Source organism: Syngnathus floridae, chromosome 1, assembly GCF_059516105.1.
Source record: "Syngnathus floridae isolate MCC-2025c chromosome 1, RoL_Sflo_1.0, whole genome shotgun sequence".
NCBI classification, from domain to species: domain Eukaryota; kingdom Metazoa; phylum Chordata; class Actinopteri; order Syngnathiformes; family Syngnathidae; genus Syngnathus; species Syngnathus floridae.
In genome coordinates this window covers 4,873,965-4,885,214 of record NC_142413.1, presented here as the reverse complement: position 1 = coordinate 4,885,214, position 11,250 = coordinate 4,873,965, and the positions used below count along the sequence as shown (strand labels likewise).

Sequence of the window (11,250 nt, the reverse complement as noted above, 5' to 3'; positions counted from 1 at the left end):
CATATTTTTACAAAGGCATGAGACTAAAGTATTTTTCAAGATTTTTTTTTTCTTATCATAAGTGGTCATAAGAAATTTTGAGTAATGAAAAAAATTGTTCATATTTCAAGTACTAGATAAGTTACATTTGAGTCAAATTACCAACAATTTGTAAAATCATGCCAAAAGTTGCGTTTATGGGCTTTATCACGTTGCAGGATTTTTTCTAGACTTTTGTCAGGAAACGCCTCTTTTTAATTTTTTTCGACTGTCCCGTTACGAGAATTATTATTTCATTTTTTTTGCGAAAGTGCTCCATCTGAACAGCACTCACACTCCCCTTCGAAATGATGTTGCGCGCATGCGCATTGAGCCTGAACACCCCCCACCGACAAGGGAGGAGGGAGCGCGGAGACGGACTGGAGGGAAGCACTGGCTGGCAGTCCTAATGGCGGAGAATGTACGCTCGCCTTTCGACTACCGGGAGCCACCGACACTCGACAGCGACGGGGATGGCAGCAAACCGCCGCCTCCTCGGGGGTGAGTGGCTTCGCTTGGGCCTGCGTTTTGCTCCATTCCCTCCTCAAATTTTACGGGGCTTTGTTAGCTTGGCTCTATCTCCACTCAACGCAGGCGCGCGTTCTAACCCCCCCCCCCCCCCCCCCTTCTCTCCCTTCTGATGTGTGATATTGTGAGAAAAGGAACCATTTAAGGTTTTTTGGTGAGTCGCGGTGGTACCGCGCCTCTCGTGGCCGTTGCTTGACGCCTCTTTCCGGTCAGAGTGCGGGCCCCCGGCCCGGTTAGCCGTCATGTTTTGACGCGACGGTGAAGCTAACTGGTTAGCCGTGGTGTTAGCATCAACATCGCAGTGGGAGCATCAGCTGGACTCTGGCTGAATTCGAGCTGATCCCAGATCAGTTGAACTTGAGACCGAAAACACACACACACACAAATCATCATAACAATCATAATCATCACTGTCGTCGTCATCACCATCATCATCGTCATTGTCATTATAATGACTGCAACGCCAAAGCATGCATGCAGAAATCATCTCGAAAGCACGTTTTTTAAATGCAGGAATGAACCAATTTTAACCTCTTCTAACTCTCCTTTGGGGGTCATATAAAACCCATTCAGCGCTTAACCCTACTGCTTGGTCGTAGGTCACATTAAACCACATCGCTGTTTGTTTTCAACTCGTCAAGCTATTAAACATTTATTTAGATGTCATATTACAAGCATAGATCTATCAAATCAAAGTTTTGACATAAATCATCCAAAGATATCTTACAGCAGCATTCAGTCATTTATTTTAAAGTAAAAAGTTGTGTATTGTTGGAGAAATCACAGCCGATGTTGGAGAAATCACAGCCGATGTTGATTTTCCAGCCGCGTTTGCGGGAGGAAGCGCAAGGGGACGCCGGTGAAGGTGTGCGACCGAGCGTACGTGACGGAAGATGAGGAGGACGAGAGCATGTCTGAGCACAGCTACAGCCCAGGTCAGTACACACACGCAGACTCTTCATCAATTTAGTCCCTCAGGGATGTCACAAAATTTTGTTTAAATTCAAAGTTGCAACAACCTCACAAAATCCAGGTGCGACTTCCTGTTACCTATTATGAATTGTGCTAAAGGTGATATGTTGTCCATTCAGGTGAGGGCCAATATCCAGAGGGCACCGAAGATGGCCTCCCTCCCCCGGGGAGTCCCTACTACCTAACAGACCCTGCTCAGCTCTGGTAAGGAGGACCCGTTATCATGGTAACTACGCAGACTCCGCCTCCCTGATTTTCGAGGTTTACCGAATACTCACGCGTCCCTGTTTCTTCTTTGTTTTGCCAGCGTGCCGGAGCTGGGTGAGGAAGGGGCGGGGAGCGTCCGGGGACCCGTGCTCTTCCACGCGCCGCCCAATTGCCGCATTCGCGAGGTGCACTGCGGGACTCAGGTGCGGCTGGTAGTCATAGCGATCCGAGATATCGCCAAAGGGGAAGAGATCACGGTGGACTACAGCCTCACAGACTGGGGCGAGAATGCAATGGTGAGAAATGGGCCCGTTCCTATTGTTTCCTAACAATAAGAGTGGGACTTGTCAACTTTGATCATGCTAATGTTGTCGTGCACCCCCACCAGGACGAAGAGGCCGGCCCCCACCCGCTGTCCCTCTCCGTATCGGATTACCTCACCCCCTCCTGGTCCCTATCGCCCTCATCCTCGCCGCTCACCCATTCCGAGCCCAGCGACTCAGATCGTGAGGAGGACGAGGAAGAGGACGACGACGATGATGACGAGGAGGAAGAGGAGGAGGAGGAAATAGAGGAGATGAGGGGACGGATGCTTCGCCGCCGCAAGAAGCGCAAGATCCCCTCCTCGGAAGGCACCAAGAAAAAAGGCGGGCCCACCTCCTCCCGGGGCCCGGGGCGCCCCTGTTCCTCCTTCTCGGCACCCACCGCAAGGTCAAACCCGCAGCCGGTCGGCGCCATGGCCCCGCCGACCACCAATATCAACAATAACATCAACATAAACATTGGCAGCTCCGGCGGCGCCCCAGTGAGCCGGCGTCAGCACTGTCTGTACTGCGGGCGCCACTATCGGTCTTTGGCGCGCCACCTGGAGAAGCATCACGCCAATCAGCCTGAGGTGCGCTCGGCTATGGAACTGGCGCATCTCCGCACGCACGCCAACGGCAATCCCTCACCCGCCTCCACAACTCACAGTCATTCCTTCGCGGTCCCGCAGCCTTCAGCCCCCAGCCCGGCAACCCCGCCCTCGCTCTTTGCCAGGGAGCGTGACTCACCGGGCACCCGCCCGGGCGCCGTTTCTTTCTCCCTCTCCGTATCGCCGCCTGCTCAGAAGAAGGCGGCACTCGGATCATCTCCGCCGACCACCAGACGCTCCGCTCCTACGCCGACGCCCCGGGTTAAGAGCCCTACACCTCCTCCCCCATCTCCTCCCAGGAGAGGTCGTAGGATGAAGAGGGAGAAGCTCGAAGAGCAACAAAAGGTGGAGGCCGAGCCGGTCCAAGAAGATCTGGCTCCTCCTCCAACACCTGAACCGGACATCGATTTGGAAGAAGATCTCGACCTTAGTGCGGATGGAGACGGTGACACACCGGAGGAGAAGAACGGGGACACCAGGTTGGGCCCTGAGTCATTTAAAACTTGTCCGTGTGCGTTTTTGAATACCGTGAATAGCCCCAAAAACTGAAGCACTATTGAAGATGTTAAGAATTGCCTGCCTTGACTCTAGTAGGAGTTAAACTGTAAATATATAACGAAAAGAAAAATGTAAATATCAAACATCTTGAAAACTTACCCTTATTACAATACTTACCGCATTTTCTACGAACAACGATTTACAACATGTCCCAATATCTGAATGATAACATTCTCACTTAGCTTATTTGATTTTGAACAAAAATAGAAGATGCGGAGAGTTCCTAGGGCTTGCAGCATCTCTTAAAAAGTTAACATTTAAATAGTTCCCTGAAGCAGATATTGTCAAATTGACGTGCTAATTATTGACTTAGCCAATAATCGATTGAGAGTCATTTATGCTTAATGTTAACCTAAAATGTAAAACGCCATTGACGGGCTAGTTGAAATTAGGATGCAAAGTTAAAACCTTCAAATAACTGCTGCTTGAACATATGCATATCGTAGGAGTCATCCTGACGAGTGTCGATCTACTTCCAGGTCCCGGCGGCACCACATGTCTCCGCTGCTGTCCTCGCTGTCCTCGCTGGTGACGTACCTCCAGCAGCAGCAGCACGCCTCCTTCCTGTCGCTGGGCCGCTCGCGCTCGGCCGAGGCTTGGCGCCAGCTGTGCCACGCTAGCCTCTCGCTGCTCATCCTCTACAACCGCCACCGCGAGTGCGAGGTGGCCAAGCTCACCATCCAGGACTACCGCAAGCGTGCTGCCCCGCAGGAAAGTTCCTGCGGCGGCACCGAGGCGCTCCTGTCGCCCTTTGAGCGCAGGGTCCTCTGCCACCTCCCGAGGGCGTGCGTCATGGGAAAGCGCGGCCGCGTCCAGCCCCTCATTCTGCCGCCCAACTGCGAGTCCTGCCTCGACCTGCTCCTGCAAACCAGCGCCGACGTGGGCGTGGACCCCGAGAGCCCCTACGTTTTCTCCCGCCCCTATCACTCGCCCGCCACCCCGCTCCGTGGCACGGACCTCTTGAGGAACCTGGCACGGGCCAGCGGCGTCAAGAACCCCGGCGCCATCACGGGGACTCGGGTGCGCCGGCAGGTGGCCATCCTCACGCAGCTACTGCTCCTGGAGGAGGGCTCGGCTCAAGGCGGCGCCACCAAGCGCCTGGAGAACTTTCTGGAGACAGAGTACCATGTGACGCAGAACTGCTCCTCCATCACGCGGGACGCCTCCCTGATGGGGCAGGTGGGCCGCGTGGTTCTGTACGGCGAGAAGGAGGGCGTGCTCTTCCGCGGGATGAGCTTGCAGCACATTTGCCTGGAGCTGGACGGTAAGACAAGGAGGCCACTTGCTGAAGATACTTTTGATATTTTATGTCCATGGCAATTTAAAATTAGAATTATGGTCACGTTATAGTCAAAAACACAATATATGTGTACAGTATCGACTTGACAGTGTATCGCAAGTGTACTCACAACGTTCGCTAATACGGAAGTGGATTTCTTATGTGTGCCTACGCTACAACACGGTGGAAGATTAGCATTGGCTGCAATGAGCTTTAATATGCACCAAAAACGTGGAATGGTCATGTGACTGATATCGTACACATTTCAGCATTAATAACTTTAATTTTCTCACTTTTGCCATAGTGTCCAACCGTCGACTTAACAATCACATTTTGACTGCAAGACGTCTTTTCTGTCCGGCAGTGATGTCCGGCAACTCCGTCGACTCGTTCTCGGAAGGCTCGGAGGCGGAAGACGTAAAGGAGGAGGTGCCGGAAAAGGTGGAGGTGATCGTGAAGAAGAAAGGTCCGGGCAGACCCCCGAAGAGAAAGAGGGCGCCAGTCGCGTCGGCAGTCAGCCTGTCAGCCGCCGGCGCTCCCAAAAGGAGGTTACCCAAATCAGGTAATGCTTGCTCCATTTCGGCTTCTCATAACACAGCACAACACAGCTTGTGCTTTGGTTATCTTCCTCCTTGATTTTCTAATTTGAATTACTCCCAATGCCAGTTATTGCTCACAGTTATGGACAAAGTTATATTTCAACTGTTTTTATGTTGGTAATTTTTTTTTTTTTTTAAAGACAATCACATCATGTCCCAAAAAATTATTTATTTATTTATTTATTTATTTATTTATGTAGCTTTTTTATTTCATTGATTTAAAAAAAAAATGTTATTTTTTTTATAGGCTGTTCTAATATTTTATACAGTTAAACATGTTCATGGGCATTTTAAAGTACTTATTCATTTCCAGTTTTCAGTAAGTTTTTGTATTTATCCATGCAATGCGTTTACCTCCCACAGGGAAACGGGGCGTGGTCAAGCGTCCGTGGTCAGAGGCGGAGCGCGTCGCCGTGGAAACGCACCTCAACCGCAACCTGGCCGACCTGCGCGTACCCGCCAAGGCCGACTGTGAGCGCTGTCTGGAGCTTTGCCCGCTGCTCGTCAGCAACCACCGCGACTGGCGCGCCATCAAGTTTTATGTGCACAACCGGATCCAGCTGCTGAAAAAGCAGGGCAGACGGGAAAGTGCCGCCATGGCCGCCGCTGCCGCTGTGTGTTGAGCTGGGACAAAAGTGGCGCGGTAAGGTAGCAACCACCAGCAAACGCTCTTTTGTGTAAAATAAATGCCCACGGGCATCATCGTCATTGTCGTACACGGAATATGGAAGGACTACACGTGTCCTCTTTTAAAATCAGCTGCACCCTTCGGTCTCCAACACGAGAAAAAAAAGCCAAAGAACAAAAAGTGGCGTTTGACTTTGGGGGGTGGGGGTGGCAGCCCGGCAATTGTGCGACATGGATCAACTGCACATGTAGTAGCATCACATGGGAGCCATTTTGATGACCAAACAAGAATGTGTAAAGATCGTCGTTCCGGCCTTTGAAAGCAGCGGCTCCCAAATTAGGGGCTCCATGGGGGACACCCGGTAGGCCGCCAAAACACTGCGATAAAATTGTTATATTATTAAAAAAATAAGTGCATATCAACGTATGTGGACTGATGAAAAACAGTTAACTTTTTTTTTTTTAATTCAGACCAAAAAGCCCATATTTTCAAGAAAGTTTTTTTTTTTTTAGATTAATGGTTTCTTTCTGTTACAAAAAGTATAATATTACAAGTGGTATTTTTGAAATTACCCTGTTAAAACACAACATTGTTCCTTGGTTAAGCGTCGACTTTCCCTGTTTATACCGCAGATATATTCGATTGAAAATCTGAAAATTTTTCGCAGCACGGTGGTTGGGAATTACTGCTTTCAAGGCCAACTCATGGACTTTGTATCTTCTCAACTGGTATCATTTTAGGTATAGTGCGTGTCTATGTATTATTATTATTATTATTGTTAGTATTATTATAAAAAGAAGTCTTTAACTATGAGACCAGTGTGACATGGCAGCGGCAGCATACCTCTACAGAGGCTACTGATATTCATCCGACAGATAGGCTATTGTAATTATTCCACAGTCGTGATCTTAAAGTTTTTGTCTTTTATGTACATACTTTACTGTACATATTATCTGTATTAAAGTCGATGACTGTGTTTTTTTTTTTAAACTGGATTTTGATGTGAGTTTTTGGGTACAGTTTCACAATATTTCAGGGAAGAAGGACTGAATTGTTGTGCTAAATATTCACCGTGATTAAAGAAATCACTTTTGTTGTGTTTTTCTCAATCTGTTTTTATTAATTTGTCAACTGCCTAAAAAGATCGAATGTGTTTAGAGATTATTTTTCACATTTAAAAAGAATTTTCTTAGTGGCCACTAATCAAGGTAAAGTTCAAGGGACTACATCACTTGACTGCATTTACATCATTTATACATTTTATTAGTCACTTTTTAAACTGGTGAAGATTCAAAATGTACACCAACACTGCAACATATCGCCCTCCTTACCACAAAATTTTAAAAAAGGCTTTGCGGATGAACACTGAATTTATTTTTGAATCGAGAGAGGTTTCCTTTCATTCCCTTGTTTGCTCCCCAACTTTAATCCATTCTTTTTTCCGGTCGAACTTTCAAAATAATATCCTTCAGGCGCGTGATAGTGTAAAATTGTATATATACGTTAATTGTGCTGGTCAATATTTATTTATATTTATTTATTATTTATATTTATTATGTTTTATGTATATTTGTTGGGTCACATCCAAGCAGACTTGCCAAACCCCTCAAAACGCGCTTCCGTCTAATTGCGCATTTTATTTTGAAATCTCGCCGGACGAGTTCGTCTCAGCAACATTAGCTTGCGGTAGATGTCAAAGTTGCTTCGGGTGCAAGAGTCCAGCTTTACTGACATTTAGTCACGCACTGAATGCAAAGACGTGGCTACTTGACTCGATTTAACACTATGCGTACGATTTGTCAATGAAACAAACTTGTTGACGGGTTGAATGTTAGCTGCAGTGGCTAACAAACCAGCTTGCGAGTTAGCTTCTCGTAGCTTTGCAGTTGTGCGACAGCTAGCTTGTTTTGGTTTTATCATAATTTAACACAGGATGTCTCAATTTGTGGATTCGGACGAAAACACTCCGTTACTTCGGGACGAACCAAGGAGGTCAGTGTGATTTTTTTTTTTTTACAAGATGTCAAGTAATTATGATTTGTATGTAAACTTTATTGAAACTTGTTTTGCGTAGTGATGACGTTACTGATGACGATTACCACAACCGATGGAGGTCGATCAGAGTCATGTACTTCACTATGTTTCTCAGCAGCGTTGGTGAGGAAAAAAAAAATCCCTGCATATTTTGTAAAGATGGCAATAGCTATAAAGTAAGCAAACACACTGCATCAAATTGAGGTTCTGCTTCTGCTTTGTGGCTAAATAAGCAAAATATCTACCTTTATCTTGTAAGATTTTTTTCTTATAGAAAGACACTCCCACAAAATGTATCAATATTTATTGTCACATTCTCTTACTTTTAGGTTTCACCATCGTAATAACATCGCTGTGGCCATACTTGCAAAAGTCTGATGAAAGTGCCGATGCCACCTTCCTGGGCTGGGTGGTGGCAGCTTACAGTCTTGGCCAAATGGTGGCATCACCCTTTTTTGGCCTGTGGTCCAATCATCGGCAGCGCAGAGAGCCGCTGGTGTGCTCCATCGTCATCAACCTGTCGGCCAATATCTACTATGCCTACGCTTCGCTGCCGTCAACTGGGGACAAGTACCACATACTCATTTCACGGGCTTTTGTGGGCTTCGGAGCAGGTTGTAATCGTCACTAAATGATGTCGTATGTACCGAACCCCCGTTTATCATGATTGGTACATTTCAGATGCAGCCATAGTAGGTGAAAATTTGCAATACAAACAAACCCAAAATGGAATAGTTTTACACTTGTACAATTGAAACTTAGGCTGTGTGCCTCTAGATGGCAGTCAAACATAAGGTAGAGAGTTCCATGGCCGGTGGTACCTACGTTAAACGGGATCAGACGCAATCGACGCACTCCACTTTCATCGATAGACTTTTTAACACCAATTCTGTCGCGGCAGGTAATGTTGCTGTGGTGAGATCATACGTTGCCGGAGCCACGTCGTTGAAGGAGAGGACGAACGCCATGGCCAACATGAGCGCGTGTCAAGCCTTAGGGTTCATCCTCGGTCCAGGTTATTATGGATTATTACTGAATCCAGAAGAGACACCTATGAGTTGGATGATCCCCCTTGAAAGCGTGCTACAGGGCCCCACTGTCTTGGTTCCTGTTGGTACCCAAAGATTTATCTCAGGGACTTGTTACAAAAGCAGTTTGGCCACTGGTTGATATCCAAGTAGCCGTAAAATAAAACCGTAGCACCAGGACACTCTCTAACCTTTCGCTTTGGATTTAAATGTCAGAGACGCCATTATTCAGAGTGTTTGGTCTTCCAAGTTCACAGGTTTTTTTGCTTCTGTCTGTATTGCTTCATGAGACCTAGATATCAACCAGTGATGAGATTTCTTTGGTACCAAATCCCGTCGAAAAAAATTCTAGTGGCAAAAGGAGTGGGTTTCTTTCTGCTGAATGATCTTCCAGACTGGTAGATATTTTTGGTGGGTGGTATCTTTACTAGTAAAAAACATCACTGGGTGTGCTTAAGAACCTGGTTGGTATGTCTTGAGAAATTTGATGGGCTTGATGTTGTGTGTATTTTTATTTTTTTGGTAATACTTGCATATGTCCATCAGCTCTGCAGGCTTGCTTGTCGTTCCTTGGGGAAGTGGGCTACACGGTGGACTTCATCCATCTAAAACTCAACATGTACACTGCTCCGGCTTTACTTGCGGCCATCTTTGGTGTCATCAACATCTTGTTGGTGGTCTTGGTGCTTAGGTGAAGTCTTTTGAAAGAAACTAATGTTTGACAATCGGAGAGGGGCGGCAAGGCTCGTGCAGCTCACGAGTCTCCATTTCATAGGGAGCACCGAGTCGATGATGACGGGAGACACATCCATGCCATCAACTACCTCGCGGACGGTAAGACGGCGAAGGTACGGGCGTCTCCCGTCGAAAACATTAATCTGGTATGTCGTCATTTTACAGATGAGGTGGACCTCATCGAAGACTCGGAGGAAACCATCGACCACTTAGCTGTCTTCACATCAAATGTCCTCTTCTTCATTGTCATGTTCATTTTTGCCGTTTTTGAGACGTACGTGGGCACATTACGATGACGTGGTGCTGAGCCTTGTAATCGCGACTCCTTTCTGGAACAGGATCGCCACGCCTTTGTCCATGGACATGTTTGCATGGACGAGGAGAGAGGCAGTTTTCTACAACGGCATCATCATCTGCTGTATCGGATTCGAATCCATCCTGGTGTTTCTTGTGGTCAAAATGGCTGCACAAAAGTAACCCAAATACACGAATCCCTCGTTCAAATGAAAAATGATATCTTATTTCCAAGCTTTATTTTACAGGGTCGGGGATCGTCCAGTACTGCTCCTCGGTCTGGCCATCATATTCTGCGGCTTCTTTATTCTGCTTCCATGGGGAAGCCATTACCCCAAAATCCAGTGGGCAGGTATTTCAAAATATCTGAGTGGGCAATACTGACATTTGAAACTAACCTTATGTTTCCCTCTCCCTAGACCTTAAAAACAATTCATTGGTCCGTCAGCTCTCATCCAACAGCTCTTTTGAGCCCACCGGCTGCCCGTATGACCAGACCTGGTGTCAGTACACCCCTGCCATCTACCTGGCTCAGTACATCTCCTCAGATTTCCTCATTGGCGTGGGCTATCCGGCTTGCAACGTCATGTCCTACACCCTCTATTCCAAAATCCTCGGACCCAAACCTCAGGTGAAGGAGCTAATCTATGGGAAGATCTTAGAACCTCAACCCCTTTTTTTTTTTGTTATCCATTTTAGTGGAATATGATGTGAGAGTACACCTTGATTTTTTTTTTCAGGGCGTGTACATGGGCTGGCTGACAGCATCAGGGAGCGGCGCACGGACTCTGGGCCCCGTGTTTGTCTCCCACGTGTACACCCTACTCGGCCCTCGGTGGGCCTTCACTATCATCTGCATCATGGTGGTGGCGGCCATCGTCCTCCTCAGCTGTGTCTACCACAGACTCATCGCTTTCTCAGTGCGTCACGGAAGGACAATAGAATGAGCCGGCGCTTTCCACACTGGACCAACTGAAGGACCAAAAAATGAGTTTGAAAGGGAACGTGTGTGAACGTGCGCATCCAGATCGGCCACCTGTTTTAAATCAAGTTACTACATCCGGCATTTGTTACTGATACACTACGATACGCTTTTACGATACGCTTTACTCAATTGCATTTTTAATGAACAAAGCTGTGTGAACTGAATAATAACGCATGTTTCAATGTCACAGGCGCATTCACTGGTTAAAAAAATGTGACTTAATAATGTGAAAATATATGTTATGAGTTTTTTTTTAAACCACAAATGATGATTTTAAAGCGACTGCCATATTTTCAACATTGAAGCTATTTTTAGTACATTGTCAAGAAGCTATGACTATGAAGAGATTTATATTTTATTTCAATAAACATACAAAATGCAAGATCAGGAATATTTTGTGTACAGATATTCTTACTAAACATGTATACTGAATACACGCTTTAAAAATGTATTATTATTATTATTATACTGC

At 46.6% G+C, this 11,250-nt stretch overlaps 2 protein-coding genes across 3 annotated transcripts; both read left to right on the top strand.

Annotated features, from left to right (window-relative positions):
- Window positions 1–349: 349 nt before the first annotated feature.
- LOC148403511 (uncharacterized) lies at window positions 350–6,811 on the top strand. Of its 2 annotated transcripts, XM_088373490.1 has the most exons (8): window positions 350–519; window positions 1,372–1,481; window positions 1,638–1,722; window positions 1,826–2,021; window positions 2,114–3,117; window positions 3,676–4,460; window positions 4,840–5,037; window positions 5,438–6,811. In XM_088373490.1, exons 1-8 carry the CDS (start codon window positions 428–430, stop codon window positions 5,695–5,697), a joined length of 2,730 nt encoding a protein of 909 aa, XP_088229616.1. In that variant the 5' UTR covers window positions 350–427; the 3' UTR covers window positions 5,698–6,811. The 2 variants fall into 2 exon arrangements, with proteins under 2 accessions (XP_088229616.1, XP_088229625.1); XM_088373499.1 differs by lacking the exon at window positions 350–519 and having other exon boundaries at window positions 1,413–1,481; window positions 1,638–1,744.
- Window positions 6,812–7,356: 545 nt separating this feature from the next.
- Window positions 7,357–11,169, top strand: mfsd8 (major facilitator superfamily domain containing 8). The gene is made up of 11 exons (XM_088392737.1): window positions 7,357–7,694; window positions 7,777–7,859; window positions 8,066–8,350; window positions 8,638–8,751; window positions 9,311–9,455; window positions 9,540–9,598; window positions 9,665–9,773; window positions 9,838–9,972; window positions 10,042–10,145; window positions 10,213–10,424; window positions 10,534–11,169. Exons 1-11 carry the CDS (start codon window positions 7,636–7,638, stop codon window positions 10,738–10,740), a joined length of 1,512 nt encoding a protein of 503 aa, XP_088248863.1. The 5' UTR covers window positions 7,357–7,635; the 3' UTR covers window positions 10,741–11,169.
- Window positions 11,170–11,250: the final 81 nt, after the last annotated feature.